We start from the raw sequence: 18,987 nt of genomic DNA, 5'->3' as shown, positions 1-18,987 counted from the left end.
AGACATCGCTTCCACTCAACTCCATTGGTATTATCCACTCTTTGCCGGTATCCCGCCATCTCTCCGTCTTTGGTATAATCTTCACTCATGTTTTATTTGCCAAAGGGGAGAAAGTAGTTGGTTGAGGGCCTACATTTCACTCTGAGTATCCGTTTTTGGCGATTCATGCCAAAGGGGGAGAAAGTATTAGGCCCAAAGCAAAATGACCGCACCACCACCTCCTAATTTCAAATTGGTAAAACTAATGATTTTCAATTGGTAAATTTCAAATTGGTATCTTATTATGTTCAAAAGGGGGAGAGAGTAGTATTTTCGAAATTGATATCTTAAAACCCTCTTGAACACTAAGAGGAGGATTTCATTGAGGGGGAGTTCTGTTTAGTCAAAGGAAAAGCATTTGAAACAGGGAGAGAAAATTTCAAATCTTGAAAATGCTTCTCAAAATCTTATTTATTTATCCTTTGACTATTTTGCAAAACATTTTGAAAAGAATTTCCAAAAGAGTTTGCAAAAACAAAACAATTGGTGCAAGCATGGTCTAAAACATTAAATGTAAATTGGTCTAATTTCAAAGTAACCTTTGCACTTACCTGTTGCAAACTAGTTCAATTACTGCACTTATATATTTGCTTTGGTTTGTGTTGGCATCAATCACCAAAAAGGGGGAGATTGAAAGGGAAATAGGGTCAAACCTTTTCCTAAATGATTTTGGTGGTTGAATTGCCCAACACAAATAATTGGACTAACTAGTTTGCTCTAGATTATATGCTCTACAGGTGCCAAAGGTTCATCTACAACTATTCTAAATCGACTGTCCGGAATACCGTAGATTATTCCGGACAGGAGAAGCTTTTTGGAAAAACAGACTAAGCGCGGACCGTCCGGGCCCTTGCGGCGAACCGTCCGCGACACCAGGATGATCCTCGGACAGAACCAATGCAAAAACATGTGTCTCTACTGCGGACCGTCCGATGGAAGAGCAAGCACCGTCTGAGACCACACGCGGACCGTCCGGGCCCTTGCGGCGGACCGTCCGCGACACCGAGTTGACTTCGACCAGGAACTACAAATCAGGGACAGTCCGACTAAACCGCGGACCGTCCAGCTACAACGTGCGGACCGTCCGGCTATAATTCGCGGACAGTCCGCATGTGAAGACCTGGTTCAGCCCGAAGGTGACAAGTTGAGCAAAAGGAATTATAGAGCTGGCGCGGACCGTCCGGAACCAAGGGCGGACCGTCCGCGTGGTGTCACCGAGGCAGATAGCCGTTGATCTAACCGTTGATCTGTCAGAAGTATCCGTTGAAGATGTCAGAATCGACCGTTGGAGGGTCGCGGACCGTCCGGGCCCTAGCCGCGGACCGTCCGCCAGTGCAATTTCTGGCAGATGCGCCCCAACGGCTATATGGGTGGTTGAGGGCTATAAATACCACCCCAACCGGCCACTTCAAAGTGTGGGAGCCCAAGCAACATTCCAAGTCATCTAGTTGACATACTCAAGCCCTCCCATCCACATATATTCATTGATCAATCCTATACACAAGATCTAGACCACTACAACCAACACAAGTGCCACAAAAGAGAGAGCGAGCAAAAGAGAGCTACTCATTTGTGTTTAGCATTAGTGCCTTGTGAGATTCATTGAGAGATAGTGTGTGCTACATCTTTGTGTTCATTTGCGCGTGGAGTTTTGACTCCCATTGAACTTCCTCCAAAGTTTTGGAGGCTTGTAAAAGCTAGCAAGAGACACCAAAGATTGTGGTGGTCCTTGTGGGATCGAGAGTGATCCTTGAGAAGAAGAAGAGCTCACCGATCCTTGTGTGATCGGGGGAGAGAGGGAAAGGGTTGAAAAAGACCCGTCCTTAAGTGGACTCCTCAACGGGGACTAGGCCTTCGAGGGCCGAACCTCGGTAAAACAAATCACCCGTGTCCATTGTGTTTATTGCTTGTGATTTGTTTGCTTTCCCTTGCTCTAAGTTTTCTTGCACCATTATTTGCTAATTTCATTTGGTATTGCTTCAAGTTAAATTTCCATTTAGTGAAGCAACACGTTGCAAGAAAGAACTTGTTCTAGTGCTCTTCTCATCTAAGGGTTCTTGCTTTGTTATTCTATAACTTATTAGTTGTATTGATCTATCTCTCCCGCATTATTTAGCAATACTCCTTTCAAGCAAGAACTTAATTTCTATTCTCCGATATTTGTATATCTTGTTCTAACCACTAATCAAGGGATCTAGTTGGGGGATAAAGTTTTAATTTTCAGGTTCCGCCTATTCACCCCCCCTCTAGGCGACTTTCAGTAATCCGAGTGGACGTCCGTGCCCCGTTCGTTAGGGGTCGGCTAGGGGCCCAGAGACACGCCCAAAAGTACCTGCGGGTGATCTGCCGGACCCGGTCCCCTGGCGACGGGGTCCGAGGGCTCGATGCCTCCCTCCGATGGGATTCCGTTACAAGATCGCTCCCGCTAGTCTCGGAAATGTCCTAGGGGACCTCGGGAGCGCAGCCCGAGCCTTGGTTATGTATCGAACGTACCCATGGTCATCCCTCGCTCGGCGTCTGAGGCGGCTGTGAACCCTTCGGGGGCCAGCCTTCGAACCCCTGATCAGTAATGGGCGCGGAGCCCGAGTAGCCTGAGGCGGCCGTGGAACCCTTCGGGGGGCCGGCCTTCGAACCTCTGACCAGTAGTGGGTGTAGGGCCCACGCGATATGAGGCAGATGTCGAACCCTTTGGGGGGCCAGCCTTCGAACCTCTGATCAGTAGGGAGGCTCGGAGCCTGGTTCCTTCACGGGGAAGGATCCTTTCCGGGGTATCCCCCTTTCCCGGTCCCTGTTGCAAGAGAGAGAGAAAGAGGAAAAAAGGAAAAGGATACGAAATCAAACGACGTGGCGTACCTTTACTGACGCGGTTATTATGGTGAAGGCGAAGCGTCGCTCGCTTCTCCTGCCAGAGGCGCCGCCTGTCCCGCCGCAGAGTTAATGCGACGGGACGAGTGGTTGGCGGGGCGGCCGTTGCGCGTGCGCGAGCCGTTCGAGGAACGGATCACGGGCGCGTTGTCTTCACGCCGTGAGAGGGGGTTCTCTCGCTGCCCCCGGATGGGACGTGAGCTTGGTTGACGACGTGACCGCTGCTCCCGCCCGCCTGCCACCGTCATTACTGCCGGCCCATTTTTGGCCGCATTGACCGCCGCGCCAGGCTGGCGCTGCTGGGTCGTGCGCTGGGTCGCCTCGAGTCGCGGTATTGGTTCCGCAATCGAGGAGGCGCGGTGGTGGTGCAAGTGGCGGTGCAGTTTCTTGCATGAAGCATCCGGCGCGCCGGTTGCGTGATGCGTGGGCCTGGGCCTCCATGCTGGGCGTGTCGAGAGTCAGAGAAGCGCGTCCACTTGGCGCGGTTGCATGCCGCCTGCATGGCCGCCCGCCCCTTTCGCCCGCTGGTCTGGGCAAAAGTGGAGGGTCACTTGTAACCGCTGGGCGGTCGTGCACACCGCTCGCGGCGGTTTGGCTTCTTCTGCTCTGAGCCGGTTTGCATGACGTGTGGGACCCAGCCCCCGCGCCGCAGGGGAGGGCCTTGGAGCGTGTCGGAGAAGACTCAGCCCGTGACGGCTGGGGACGCAAGTAGGGATAGTCGCCTTTAAAAGGAGGGTGACCCCCTTGGAAGTAGACCATGTCTTCGCGCTCCCTTATGCATCGTGTCTTTCCACCTTCCAAGCCCCCGGATGGGGGATACTCGCCGTCTTTTCGCCTCATCGTTGGAGGAACGCAACTCCGTGGGAGTTGGTACCTTTCAGCCATCGTTCGGCTTCAAGGATTTTCATCATGCAGCCCGGCTGCACCCCTCCGCCGGCGGTCACCCAAGATGGTGACCTCTAGCTTGATGGTGGGGGAAAGCGAGCCGGGCTGCGGCCTCTGCCCCTCCCTCAGCCTCAAGGATTTTCATCACCAGGGCTGGGGAGGGGAGTGTGCCGAGTTGGGGTCGGCCCCTACGTGGGCGGTGGCCCGCTCCTTCACTCAGTGATCGGAGGGAAGGGCGGTCGTCGTCCGTGGCACCGGCAGCTGCACCGTGCCTGGCTCTCGGACGCGAGTGGCTTCGGAGCCGCTCGCGGCGCCGGCGTCTGCCACGACAGCTGGAAGAGGTTCTTCCGCCGGCGAGATAGCCAGGGCCGGCCACGGACCGACCTCCAACTCTATGGCCTTCTGCCCGTCCTTGCCTCACGAGTTTGGGCATGGGCGGGGGCCTCTTGGCAGTAGCATCCGCCCTGAGGTCAGTGCTGCCGCTGTTCGACCCCCCGGGGCAGAAGTCGTCGTCGTCGCTGCTGCCGGAACGGGTGACGGCGCGCCGTTCGTCGGTCTTCTGTTGCTCCGCAGGCCCTCCCCCATGGAGTGGGGTTGTTCGTACCTGCGGAGGGGGAACCAGAGTTCCGTTTGTAGTGGCACTTTGAATGCTAGTGTTTTTTGTTCATTGTGGCTGTCGAGGCCTGAACATGTATGTAATTTTGGCACGGAGCCGTGTCTTTTCCTCATTTTTGAGCACTAAGACTCGCCTGTTGGTTGTCTGAACCGCTTCACCAAGCGTGAGTCGCCCCGTGTCAAGGTGACGAGTGAGGTATCCGTATCCCGGAGGCGTAGGAATCCCTCGGCTCGGTCGGCCTTGTTGTCTGAGGCTTTTCTAGCTTAGTTAAAGGGACCCCTTGGCCGCTCTTCGATGAGCCGAGGCCAGGGGTAGCGATATCAGCATGAACAGGGGCGGAGTTGGCTCGAAAATGAAACCTGGTTGGCCGGAGCCCAGCCGGGTCATCCGTTAGCGGGACCGACGCCGGAGTTGACCAGCCGAGGCCTCGGGTCGGGCTGGCGCCCTTAGAAGATGGTTGGCCGAGGCTCCGGGATGACCGGCTGAGCCGCCTGCTCGGGCCGGATTCCCGGAGAAGGCCCTGGCAGCGATTGCCCGGGCATGGCGATGACGTCGTCCCTTAGAGCGGAGATCCTTGGACCGTGTCGCCGTCCGAGGCTAGGTCGGACCTCGCCGAAGGTGTCGTCGATGCCGAGGGTGCTGCTGCCCCCTTCCAGCGTCAAGACCCGAGCCTGCAAGATCAGATTGTCTTGTAGCGTGTGCCTTCTACGGCCGCCGAGGCCAGAACACACACCCTCGCTGCGTTGTAAAGCTGCGTCTCTTTTCCTCTTATTTCGAGTATCTGGACTTTTTTGTCGGTGACAGGGATGTTTGTGCGAGCAAGAGTTGCTTCTTGCGGAAGGTGATGAGTGAGGTATCCGTATCCCGGAGGCGTAGGAGTCCCTCGGCTCGGTCGGCCTTGCCGCTTACGTGCACTTTTACCCGTCCATGAAGCTCTGTCACCGACTCAGTCGAGAAGGCTCGAAGGGTCGCTTCGGCAGAAGAACTTCCGAACGTGAAGACTTGTCCGGTCCGCTGAATCACTTATCCGAACGTGAGTTACTTATCGCAGAAGGTGATGAGTGAGGTATCCGTATCCCGGAGGCGTAGGAGTCCCTCGGCTCGATCAGCCTTGGCTGCTTACGTGTACTCCGTCGTTTTCAGGATCCACTTTTCGAAGTAGTCAAAAAGCACGAAAGATATTCTGGCAGAAGAGATCTTTTTTCGAGGAAAATTTCGACGCAGAGGGGGCTGCCCCCCTTTTAGCCCCCGAGGGAGGGTCGGGCTTTGCCGAGGCGAGGCCGACCCTTCCTTGATGACTAAACTTTGCGTGGGTGCGAGGTATATGGACAACTTGAAAACATCTTAAGGGTAGAAGCGACGTAGCTGTTGGATGTTCCAAGCGTTGCCGTAGACCACGCCTTGACTGTTGGCCAGCTTGTATGTTCCGGGCTTCAGAACCTTGGCGATGACGAATGGTCCCTCCCAGGGGGGCGTGAGCTTGTGCCTTCCTCGGGCGTCTTGTCGCAGCCGAAGCACCAGGTCGCCCACCTGGAGGTCTCGGGACCGGACCCCTCGGGCGTGGTAGCGTCGCAGGGACTACTGGTACCGCGCCGAGTGTAGTAAGGCCTTGTCCCGAGCCTCTTCCAGCTGATCCAGCGAGTCTTCTCGGCTAGCTTGGTTGCTTTGATCGCTGTAGGCCCTCGTCCTCGGGGAGCCGTATTCCAGGTCTGTGGGCAAGACGGCCTCAGCCTCGTAGACTAGGAAGAACGGCGTGAAACCCATGGCTCGGCTCGGCGTTGTCCTCAGGCTCCAGACCACCGAGGGGAGTTCCTTCATCCATCGCTTGCCGAACTTGTTGAGGTCGTTGTAAATCCGAGGCTTGAGCCCTTGTAGAATCATGCCGTTGGCACGCTCTACTTGCCCATTTGACATGGGATGAGCCACGGCGGCCCAGTCCACCCGGATGTGGTGATCCTCGCAGAAGTCCAAGAACTTTCTGCCGGTGAACTGGGTGCCGTTGTCGGTGATGATGGAGTTCGGGACCCCGAAGCAATGGATGATGTTGGTGAAGAACGCCACCGCTGCTCGGACCTGATGCTGTTCAGAGGTCGGACCTCGATCCACTTTGAGAATTTGTCAATGGCGACCAGCAGGTGCGTGTAGCCCCCGGGCACCTTCTGCAAGGGGCCGACGAGGTCCAGACCCCACACAACAAAGGGCCAGGTGATGGGTATCGTCTGCAGAGCCTGAGCGGACAGGTGGGTCTGCTTCGCATAGAATTGGCACCCTTCGCAGGTGCGGACAATTCTAGTGGCGTCGGCCACCGCCGTCGGCCAGTAGAAGCCCTGTCGGAAGGCATTCCCGACAAGGGCTCGAGGCGCTGCGTGATGGCCGCAAGCCCCCGAGTGTCTCTCCCGCAGGAGTTCCTGACCTTCGGTGACGGTGATGCATCGCTGGAGGACGCCTGAGGGGCTGCGGTGGTAGAGCTCCTTCTCATCGCCCAGCAAGACGAACGACTTGGTGCGCCGCGCCACTCGCCGAGCCTCGGCTCGGTCGAGGGGTAGCTCTCCTTGGTGGAGATGTTGCAGGTACGTGGTCTGCCAGTTTCGATCAGGCGTGGCCCCACTTCGCTCCTCCTCGATGCGCAGTGACTCACCCTCGGAGGCTGAGGGTACCTCGGGCTGAACCGAGGGCACCTCGGGCCGAGCTGAGGGTGCCTCGGGCTGCGCCGAGGGTACCTCGGGCTGGACCGAGGGTACCTCGGACTGGGCCGAGGGCGCCTCGGGCTCGGGCGTGTCGTCGATCTTGACGGAGGGTTGATGTAGATCCTGGGAGAAGACGTCCGGGGGAACCGTTGTTCGCCCCGAGGCTATTTTAGCCAGCTCGTCCGCAGTCTCGTTGTAGCGCCGAGCGATGTGGTTAAGCTCGAGCCCGTAGAACTTGTCTTCCAGGCGCCGAACTTCATCGCAGTAGGCCTCCATCTTCGGGTCGCGGCAGTGGGAGTTCTTCATGACTTGGTCGATGACGAGCTGCGAGTCACCGCGGGCGTCGAGGCGCCGGACCCCTAGCTCGATGGCGATCCACAACCCGTTGACCAGAGCCTCATACTCAGCCACATTGTTGGACGCCGGGAAATGGAGGCGCAGCACATAGCGTAGGTGTTTCCCGAGGGGCGAGATGAAGAGTAGGCCCGCGCCGGCTCCCGTCTTCATCAGCGACCCGTCGAAAAACATGGTCCAGAGTTCCGGTTGGATCGGAGCCGTCAGTAGCTGGGTGTCGACCCATTCGGCCACGAAGTCCGCCAAGACCTGGGACTTGATGGCCTTCCGAGGGGCGAACGAGATTGTCTCGCCCATGATTTCCACCGCCCACTTTGCAATCCTGCCCGAGGCCTCTCGGCACTGGATGATCTCCCCCAGGAGGAAGGATGACACCACAGTTACCGGATGAGACTCGAAGTAGTGTCGCAACTTCCGCCGCGTCAGGATCACTGCATACAGCAGCTTCTGAACTTGTGGGTAGCGGATCTTGGTTTCGGACAGTACCTCGCTGACGAAGTAAACTGGCCTCTGAACGGGCAATGTATGCCCCTCTTCTTGCCTCTCGACCACAATCGCGGCGCTAACCACCTGAGTGGTCGCGGCGACGTAGACCAAGAGGGCTTCTCCGGCAGCTGGAGGCACCAAGATAGGCGCCTTTGTGAGGAGCGCCTTCAGGTTCCCGAGAGCTTCCTCGGCCTCAGGGGTCCAAGTGAAGCACTCGACCTTCCTTAAGAGGCGGTACAGAGGCAGACCTCTTTCGCCGAGGCGTGAGATGAAGCGGCTTAGAGCCGCGAGACATCCCATGACCCTCTGTACGCCCTTTAAGTCCTTGATGGGCCCCATGCTGGTGATGGCTACGATCTTCTCCGGGTTGGCTTCGATGCCCCGCTCGGAGACGATGAACCCCAAGAGCATGCCTCGGGGCACCCCGAAGACACACTTCTCGGGATTGAGCTTGACGCCTTTCACCTTGAGGCATCAGAATGTCACTTCAAGGTCGGAAAGGAGGTCGGAAGCTTTCCTCGTCTTGACTACGATGTCATCGACGTAGGCCTCGACCGTGCGACCGATGTGTTCGCCGAACACATGGTTCATGCACTCCACATCGCATTCGAACGAGTGTTTGTACGTGGGTCCGACGGTGATGACCCCGTTGGGGCCCGACATCTTGAGCTTCAGGTAGGTGTAGTTGGGGACGGCCATGAACTTCGCGTAGCATGGCCTTCCCAGTACCGCGTGGTAGGTTCCTCGGAACCCGACCACCTCGAACGTCAGGGTCTCCCTTCAGAAGTTGGAGGGCGTTCCGAAGCAGACGGGAAGGCCGAGTCGTCCGAGGGGCTGGACGCGCTTCCCGGGTATGATCCCGTGGAAAGGCGCAGCGCCTGCTCGGACGGAGGACAGAACGACGCGCAGGAGCCCGAGGGTCTCGGCGTAGATGATGTTGAGGCTGCTGCCTCCGTCCATAAGGACCTTGGTGAGCCTGACATCGCCGATGACGGGGTCGACGACGAGCGGGTATTTCCCCGGGCTCGGCACGTGGTCGGGGTGGTCGGCTTGGTCGAAGGTGATGGGCTTGTCGGACCAGTCTAGGTAGACTGGCGCCGCCACCTTCACCGAGCAGACCTCCCGGCGCTTCTGCTTGCGATGCCGAGCCGAGGGATTCGCCGCATGCCCACCGTAGATCATAAAGCAGTCGCGGACCTCGGGGAACTCTCCTGCTTGGTGATCTTCTTTCTTGTCGTCGTCGCGGGCCCTGCCACCCTCCGCGGGTGGCCCAGCCCTGTGGAAGTGGCGCTGAAGCATGACGCACTCCTCAAGGGTGTGCTTGACGGGCCCCTGATGATAGGGGCACGGCTCCTTGAGCATCTTGTCGAAGAGGTTGGCACCTCCAGGGGGCTTCCGAGGGTTCTTGTACTCGGCGGCGGCAACAAGGTCCGCATCGGCGGCGTCGCGTTTCGCTTGCGACTTCTTCTTGCCTTTCTTCTTGGCGCCGCGCTGAGTAGACGCCTCGGGAGCATCTTCCGATGGGCGGCCCTGGGGCTGCTTGTCCTTTCGGAAGATAGCCTCGACTGCCTCCTGGCCGGAGGCGAACTTGGTGGCGATGTCCATCAGCTCGCTCGCCCTGGTGGGGGTCTTGCGACTCAACTTGCTCACCAGGTCGCGGCAGGTGGTGCCGGCGAGGAACGCGCCGATGACATCCGAGTTGGTGATGTTGGGCAGCTCAGTGCGCTGCTTCGAGAATCGCCAGATGTAGTCCCGGAGGGACTCTCTCGGCTGCTGCCGGCAGCTTCGGAGGTCCCAGGAATTCCCGGGGCGCACGTACGTGCCCTGGAAATTGCCGGCGAAAGCTTGGACTAGGTCGTCCCAGTTGGAGATCTGCCCCGGAGGCAGGTGCTCCAACCAGGTGCGAGCGGTGTCGGAGAGGAATAGGGGGAGGTTGCGGATGATGAGATTGTCGTTGTCCGTTCCACCCAGTTGGCAGGCCAGACGGTAGTCCACGAGCCACAGTTCCGGTCTCGTATCCCCCGAGTACTTTGCGATATTAGTCGGGGGTCGGAACCGGGTCGGGAATGGTGCCCGTCGGATGGCCCGGCTGAAGGCCTGCGGACCGGGTGGCTCGGGCGAGGGACTCCGATCCTCCCCGCTGTCATAGCGTCCCCCACGCCTGGGGTGGTAGCCTCGGTGCACCCTCTCGTCGAGGTGGGCCCGACGGTCGCGATGATGGTGCTCGTTGCTGAGGCGGCCCGGGGCTGCAGGCGCGGTGTTGCGCGTGCGCCCGGTGTAGACCGAGGCTTCCCACATGAATCGGGAAGTCGCGGCGTGAGGTTCCGAGGGGTATCCCTGCCTTCGGGAGGCAGAGCTCTTGGCCCGTCGGACCGTGGCGCCTTCCAGGAGATTCTTGAGCCCCCCCTGGATTCGCCGTCCCTCGGTGGTGGATGGCTCCGGCATCGCGCGGAGAAGCATCGCTGCTGCGGCTAGGTTTTGGTCGACCCCACTAGATGCGGGTGGCGGCCTGACCCTGGCGTCGTCGGCGACGCGGTGCTGGAAACCCTGGGGCAGATGACGTATTTCTCCGGCCGGGGGTTGGCCCGCCCATGCCTGCCCGACGTCCCGGCGGATCAGCTCAAGCGCTCCTGCTCCCTCGTCGAGCCTGGCCTGCACCCCGTGGATTTGCTCGAGCTGTGGGTCATGACCCCCCGCCGGAACAGGGACCACAGCTAGCTCCCGTGGGATGTCAACACGGGGCACCGGCCTAGGGAGATCACCGTCCTCCGGCATGCCGAGATGATTGCCTTCGGAGGGACCCCCTAGGTCGACGTGGAAACATTCGCGGCTTGGGCCGCAGTCCTCGTCGTCGAGGCTGCGGCTACCGTCGGAACAGTCGGAGAGGCAGTAGTCACATGCGGTCATGAAGTCCCGCATGGCACTGGGGTTGCCAAGTCCAGAGAAATCCCAACAGATGCTGGGCTTGTCGTCTTCCTCGGACCCAGAGGGCCCGTAGGTCGAGACGTCCGTCAGCCGGTCCCAAGGCGACCGCATGTGAAACCCCAGAGGGTTTGGACTCGCCCCTACGAGAGCGCCCGCCAAAGCAAGGTCGCTAGGCGGGTTGAGGCTAAATCCAAATGACGTGGGATGGGAATCGGTCGGTACCTCTTGGTCGACGAGCGGCGATAAAGTCACGTCGGGGGCTGACTGCACCGTCGTCTCAGGTACGAGGGTGACGTCCAGCAAGCTCTCCGCGAGCGCGCTGGCGTCGTCCGCTCGCTCGGGACTGGCGTGTCGCGGGGAGACGGCGCTCGTCTTCGCCTCAGGCGCGAAGTCGATACCCGGTGCGCCCCTCGTCAGGGTGTCGGCGCTGTCGACTCGCTCGACAGCCAACGAGGCGCTGCCTCCTGCTTGGCCTTGGTTGCCCTGCCTTCCCCTCCGTCGGCGGGGAAGAAGGCGGGACGAGGTCGAAGGTTGTTCTTCCACCACGCGGGGAAGACGTCGTCGATTCCGCCGCCGGCGGGCGGGCTATCGGCCGCCATTGTCGTTGTCGCGCGGCGGTGGAAGGAGTATCATGTCGTAGCTGCCGTCGAAGGACATGAACTCAAGACTCCCGAAACGGAGCACCGTCCCGGGTCGGAGAGGTTGCTGGAGACTGCCCATCTGGAGCTTGACTCGAAGCTGTTCGTCAACACGCAGCAGGCCCCTACCTGGCGCGCCAACTGTCGGCGTTTCGAGACCGGGGGGTCCCTTGGGCCGACGAGTGAGTGTCGCCGCGTGCCCCAGCCCAGATGGGTCGACCGCGAGGGCGAGCGCGAAGGGGGGAGAAGCGAGGCGGCCGGAGACCGGCGTGAGAGAGGTGGGAATCCCGCGGCCTTCGTGTTCGTCCCGCGCCCAGGTCGGGTGCGCTTGCAGTAGGGGGTTACAAGCGTCCACGCGGGTGAGGGAGCGAGCGGCTTCCAAGCGAGCGCCTGTCTCGTCCTCGTCCCCGCGCGGCCAACCCTCTCTAAGAGGGCCCTGGTCCTTCCTTTTATAGGCGTAAGGAGAGGATCCAGGTGTACAATGGGGTGTAGCAGGGTGCTACGTGTCTAGCGGGGGAGAGCTAGCGCCCTAAGTACATGTCGTCGTGGCATCCGGAGAGATTTTGGCACCCAGCTGGTGTGATGTCGTGGCCGTCGGAGGAGCGATGGAGCCTGGCGGAGGGACAGCTGTCGGAGCGGTTGGGTCCTTGCTGACGTCCTCTTGCTTCCGTAAGGGGGCTGAGAGCCGCCGTCGTCACAGAGCATGCGGGGCACCATCATTGCCTATCTGGCGGAGCTAGCCAGATGGGACGCCGGTCTGGTTCCCTGCGGCCCGAGTCAGCTCGGGGTAGGGTGATGATGGCGCCTCCTGTTGACGTGGCTAGCCTGCGCCCTAGGTTGGGCGATGTGGAGGCTCCTCCGAAGCCGAGGTCGAGTCTGTCTTCCGTGGCCGAGGCCGAGTCCGAGCCCCTGGGTCGGGCGAGGCGGAGGTCGTCGGCTGAGGCCAGGGCGGAGTCCAAGCCCTGGGGTCGGTCGAAGCGGAGTTCGTCGTCTTCTGGAGCTGAGCCCGAGTCCGAGCCCTGGGTCGGGCGGAGCGGAGTTCGCCGTCTTCTGGGTCTTAGCCCGAGTCCAAGCCCTGGGGTCGGGCGGAGCGGAGTTCGCCGTCTTCCGGGACTTAGCCCGAGTCCGAGCCCTGAGTCGGGCGGAGCGGAGTTCGCCGTCTTCCGGGACTTAGCCCGATTCCGAGCCCTGGGTCGGGCGGAGCGGAGTTCGCCGTCTTCCGGGGCTTAGCCCGAGTCCGAGCCCTGGGGTCGGGCGGAGCGGAGTTTCCTATGGTGCCTTTGGCGGGGCCTGACTGCTTGTCAGTCTCACTCTGTCAAGTGGCACTGCAGTCGGAGTGGAGCAGGCGGTGCTGTCCTTCTGTCAGGCCGGTCAGTGGAGCGGCAAAGTGACAGCGGTCACTTCGGCTCTGCCGGGGGGCGCGCGTCAGGATAAAGGTGTCAGGCCACCTTTGCGTTAAATGCTCCTGCGATTTGGTCGGTCGGTGCGGCGATTTAGTCAGGGTTGCTTCTTAGCGAAGGCAGGGCCTCGGGCGAGCCGGAAATATGTTCGCCGTCGGAGGGGGGCCTCGGGCGAGACGGAAATCCTCCGGAGTCGGCTGCCCTTGTCCGAGGCTAGGCTCGGGCGAGGCGTGATCAAGTCGCTCGAATGGACCGATCCCTGACTTAATCGCACCCATCAGGCCTTAGCAGCTTTATGCTGATGGGGGTTACCAGCTGAGAATTAGGAGTCTTGAGGGTACCCCTAATTATGGTCCCCGACACACGTATAAATAGGTTTTGCCGAAGGTGTTTCTTCCTGCAGGACCTTCGGCGACGAAGCACGGTCCCAACAGTCGGTGATCCCTTTCTTGTCCTCTCGCCTTGCAGAGCGTCCACTGCGTCGCACGGTAACAGGACAATCGAGTCACCTAGAGAGACTGCACCGCCACCTGCACAAGGAGCAGGAGCACCGATGCCAGGAGCGAGAGCAGTAGGACTCTTCCCCTTGCCTCGGCAGGAGGTGTCCCTGCACCACCATAGGGCACCCTAGGCTGCTGGAGGAGACCCTGATGGAGACGATGATGACGGTGGAAGTTCGAGCCACAACACGGAGCTTTCAGAGGAGTAGGAGCCGGAAGGATGGATCGCTTGACCTATCACTTGTGACGTCGCTCACAGTTGTCATTTCCACAACGCTCTCGACACCTTGCTGCGTCGGGCCTTCGACCGACACACGTGGTCCATCGAGTACCCTGTGTAGTCTACCAGCATAGTCACGGGTTATACACGGACCAATGGGAGGCTATCTGCCTGGTGCGTCGTCCGGACGATGATCTCCGGGGTGCAGAGGCCTACTCAGAGCATTATTCCATCACTGAGCGGGACACTACTGAGGCAGCATGCAGGATGTTGCACGACGTGCGCTTTCTCAGTACTACTCGTTGTTCAGTGGGGTGGCTGACGGCCTCGACCTGAAGTACTACCCCCACCGTTCGATCAGTAGTACAGGTAGTGTGATTGTCTCACCCGTTGGTGAGGGCAATCCCAGATTGAGCAGCATGATCAACCTGGTCACCGTGCTCAACACCGAGCTGGACCATGCCCTTGATAAGTTGGGCAAGGCTCAGGCGGAGATTGAAGAACTGCGTGCCAAGCACGTCGAGCACCGCCATCAGGAGGATGGTTCCCCGCCCCTGTCGGGACTCAACACCCTTACCGCTCGCCGCCCCGTGGTCATCATGCTTATGACACCCCTAACTACAGGACCAAGATAGACTTGGAGCCCTAGATCGATAGAGTCGGAGTTTGTAATAAATGTTTAAATTAGTGTCTTAGTCTTAGTCAGTCTTAGTTAGCTTTAGTTTGCTTATGATGTGTTCCTATATTTGTTGTGATAAAGTTATGATGGATTTGGCTCTTTGTAATGATTGTCACCAAAGTGTGGGTATCCCCTCAACTTGGTGTAGGTATTAATAAAGTTAGTAATTTAGTTGGGCAACATTTTATTTCCACTTTCCTCTTTATCTGAGAAGTTGTGTTGGATGTGTTGAAAGTAAGTGAAGATGCTTATTTGTTCAGTGTTATGAAGACTTCTATGTATCTTCCCTATTGCTGAAAGACTGCAAGGTCAGGTCTGATGTGTGTATGCTTTCTACAGATGTCTAACAACAAGCGCCGAGGTGGAAGGCGTGCCCAACTAGAGCAACAGACACCCCAGCAGCAGTTGCTCCGTTAGCAGGGTATAGTAATCACCCTAAGTTATGTATGTGTGAGCATGTCGCATCGACTTAAGGCATTTCCGACTTAAGCCGATTGCTCCGTTAGCAGGGTATAATAATCACCCTAAGTTATGTATGCGTGAGCATGTCACACCGACTTAAGGCATTTCCGACTTAAGCCGATTGATCTGTTAGCAGGGTATAGTAATCACCCTTAGTTATGTATGTGTGAATGCGCTGCGTCGGCTTAAGGCGTTTCTGACTTAATCCGATCGCTACTTGAGAGTTTGTTTGTATATGGACGAACATAGAAGCTTTATTGATAATGAGATCTCTGGTTTACAATGTGTAGCTTGCCATCTGGAGTTTATGGTGTTACTACGGGTAAAATTTCCTGAGATGCTCGATATTCCATGAGTTTCCTACTTGAGTCCCGTCCATCTGGGTTAGCCGGTAGGACCTAGGCCAGGTGACTTATGTGACGATGAAAGGTCCTTCCCATGGCGGTGACAGTTTGTGCCGTTATTCTCCTGTCAATACGCGGCGGAGTACCAGGTCTCCTACTGCAAAGGATCGGTGCCGCACTGCTTTGTCATGGTAGCGCCTCAGAGTCTGCTGGTACCTAGCCGATTGGATGACGACATTCAAACGCTCTTCTTCTAGCACGTCAACCTCCTTCAGTCTGGTTGCTTTCGCTTCTGCTATGTTTTTGAATGTTAGCCTGGGTGCTCCAAAAATTAGGTCTGATGGCAACACTGCCTCTGATCCATACACCATGAAGAATGGAGTGTTCCCATGCAGGGCCTGGCTGGGTTGGGTCCGCAGATTCCAGACTACATGCGGTAGTTCCCTAATCCATTTGCCTGTGAGATTTTCACTCTTGTCAAATACTTTCTTCCTGAGCGCATCGAGTATCATTCTGTTAGCTCTTTCTACCTGCTCGTTAGCTCTCGGGTGCGCCACTGATGTATACTTGATCTGGATGCTCCTCTGCTCACAAAAATCAAAGAACTCTGAGCTAGTGAAGTTAGCTCCCAGGTCTATGATGATATTGTTGGCTATCCCAAATCTGAACAATATTTCTTGAATGAACTCCACTGCTTTTGCTGAGGCTAGGGAGGCAATTGGTTTGTACTCTATCCACTTTGTAAATTTGTCGATGGCAACGAGTACATGAGTGTATCCTCCCTGAGCTTTCTTGAATGGCCCGATCATATCCAACCCCCAGCATGCAAAAGGCCAGGTTACGTGGATAGTTTGTAGATGTTGGGCAGACAAGTGGTGTTGCTTTGATAGGAACTGACATGCCTCGCACTTCTGGACTAAGTCTGTCACATATTTCTTTGCGACCGGTCAGTAGAAACCTGACCTGAAGGCTTTTCCTACCAAGGTCTTCGATGTTGTGTGTATTCCACACTGCCCCACATGGATTTCCTCCAGCAGATGTCTCCCCGTAGCCGAGTGAATGCATTTCATGAGGACTCCTCCTGCACCTCTTCTGTACAACAGACCCCCTATGATGGCATAGTGAGCTGACTACCTTGCAATGCGCTCTGTTGCGGTCTTATCATCTGGCTCCTTGCTTCTTATATATCTGATAATCGGCTCCCTCCAGTTGTTTGGGTCTTTCTTTGCCTGATCCACTGTGTTGCATTCCTCAGCGTGCTCTACCATGATGCTTGGTTGCTGCACTTCTTGAACAAACACACTGGGTGGAACCTAGGCCCGACTGGACCCTAGTTTTGACAGTGTGTCTGCTACAGCATTGCGATCCCTCTCTACGTGATGGAATTCTTGAAAGTCGCCTAGAGGGGGTGAATAGGCGAAACCTAAAATTTATAACTTTAAACACACACTACAAGCCGGGGTTAGCGTTAGAATTAAACTCAAGTTCGAATGAGAGGGAAAACAAATCAACCAAGAAATAAGGTGAGTGAACATGGTTATTTGTTTTACCGAGGTTCGGTTCCAAAGAACCTAGTCCCCGTTGAGGAGGTCACAAAGACCGGGTCTATTTCAACCCTTTCCCTCTCTCAAACGGTCAGTTAGATCGAGTGAGCCTTCTTCCTTAATCTCACAGGTCACTAAGACCCCGCAAGGACCACCACACACTTGGTGTCTCTTGCCTCGCTTACAAAGCACTTGAGAATAAGAGAACGAAAAGAAAAAGGCCAAGCCAAGCAACAAGAGCAACAAAAGAACACAAGAACACCCTCTCTCGAGTCCCTAATAGAATTGAGTTGATTTGGAGGCTTAGAGAGGATTCAAACTATTTGATGTGTCTTGGAGTGGAGTCTTTTGCTCTTGTATTGAATGTGATGTTTGGAATGTGTTGAGGACTTGTTCTCAAATGCTATGAATCAAGAACAAGGCAACACAAAAATGTTAAATATCAAAACCCTTCATCCTTTGGATCATTATTTCCCTTCGGATATAATGGATTTCGGACGAAGGTCATGAAGGACAAACCTTCATGATCATGATAAAAGATAGAGAACATTCAAAAACATAATACAGAAAATAACATAATCTCTGTAAACATTGTTATTAATTTATTTTTACTTATATTACTTATGTAAACAACGGTAAATTACAAATGTACCTTCGGCTTGAAGGAATGTGAATACAGGTGTGATGTAAAAGCAAATGCCAAGTCAGCGTGAACAGTACAGGAATATTGTTCACCTATTTATAGGCACGGGTCGCAGCCCATGCAAAATTACATTAATATCCATTACATTTAACAATAACTCTATAGTAATTCTTCGAGGTCTAATTTGGCTTTTCATCTTTAAGTCGGTTCCCCTTTTCTGTCGTTATGCCGAAGCTTTTCTGCACATAGCTTCGTGATCGTCTTATCCTTCGTCGTGATCGCCTTTCGTCCCAGTCAAGCTTCGTCTTTAACCGTGCTTTTGTATACCCGCAATCTAACTTCGAAGGTACCTGTTTACATATTTCTCTTGGAAAACATTGTCAAATCATGTTTTTGAGGACCTTCGGAAGCCGAAGGCCCCCAACAGTAGCCCCTCGCAATATTAATTTACTGTAAAGATAAATTTATATTGCGATACGGACGAAGGCTATGAGCCGAAGGTCCGAAAAAACACCTTCCTTTTGCTAGAATAGCAACAGTCATTGACAAACGGGACCCTCTAGTTTTCGACATACTAGGTGTATAAATAAGGGCTCACCACAAGTTTATTTGGCACGCTATCTTGCCATTTGCTCTGCCTGCTCAAATAGCTCTCTGTCCACAAATATTTGGCTGCCTCTCTAGATTTTAAGCTTCAGATCAAAAAGCACTTTTTTAAAAGGACTTCCGAAGGGATGTCTCAGGAAAAGAAAGTTGTTGCCGGAGTGAAGCTGAGCCTTTCTGAGGAGAAAAATCTGGGCTTCATTGAATCAATAGCAAAAACAAATACAGAGAAAATTACTAGGGAAATTTTGGAAGGCTTATCTGAAGATACTGGTGAAAGTGATAGTTATGACGCAGACAGCGGAGGTGAGGATTCCGAAGATCGACCTTGGCGACCAAGCCATTCAGTCTTCAGAAAATCAACTATTGGACAAAGTCACCTTAAAAACATGAAGGGAAGATATTTTCGAGATATATCCATCGTGAGGGCAGATGACGGAGAGAAGACTGTGCCGTCTCCCGAAGAAAATGAAGTCGTGATCTTCCGAAGCTTTTTTAAAGCTGGGCTACGATTTCCTTTAAGCAGGTTTGTGGTAGAAGTTCTGAAAATATATCAGGTTTATCTTCATCAACTTACCCCTGAAGCAATAATAAGAATGGGAGTCTTCGTCTGGGCCGTGAAGAGCCAGAGCCTGGAACCAAGTGCGAAAAGCTTTTGCAATATACATGAGTTAGTATATGAGACGAAGCCCTGGGGTAAGGAGCAATATCATAACAACTTTGGTTGTTACAGCTTCGGTGCTCGCTCTGGATCAAGCTGTCCCGTGCCAACCTTTCGGAAGAGATGGCCCGGGGAATGGATGAAAGAATGGTTCTATGTAAAAAATGATTTGAAGGTTCGAGAAGATATTAAAGATATCATCATGTGCCCTATCTGGCAGCGCTTCGGACTCCAGAAACCGAAGGTAGAAATGGATGAAGTAGCCGAAGAATGCCAAAGGGCCTTCAGCGTAGTCTGCTCTTTTATTGGGACAAGGGATTTAATACAAGAACACATTGCCTTCAGAGTATGGCCACTTGCAGATAACTGGGAAATGCCGAAAGAAACTGTTAAAGAAACTGACGAAGGTGGACTAGTCAGGCTGAAATACACATTC

At 55.5% G+C, this 18,987-nt stretch overlaps 1 protein-coding gene across 1 annotated transcript in view; it reads right to left on the bottom strand.

The window, feature by feature from the left end:
• Positions 1-15,216: 15,216 nt before the first annotated feature.
• LOC109942824 (uncharacterized) overlaps positions 15,217-18,987 on the bottom strand; it is a 57,800-nt gene continuing 54,029 nt past the window's right edge. The window contains exon 4 of the mRNA XM_020545372.1: positions 15,217-15,734. Within this exon, the coding sequence (XP_020400961.1) occupies positions 15,217-15,734 (518 nt within the window). The remainder of the gene's footprint in view (positions 15,735-18,987) is intronic.

The sequence above is a fragment of the Zea mays genome, chromosome 10, assembly GCF_902167145.1.
Source record: "Zea mays cultivar B73 chromosome 10, Zm-B73-REFERENCE-NAM-5.0, whole genome shotgun sequence".
NCBI classification, from domain to species: Eukaryota; Viridiplantae; Streptophyta; class Magnoliopsida; order Poales; family Poaceae; genus Zea; species Zea mays.
The sequence above is the reverse complement of the archived record's forward strand: the minus strand, read 5'-3'. Positions and strand labels throughout refer to the sequence as shown.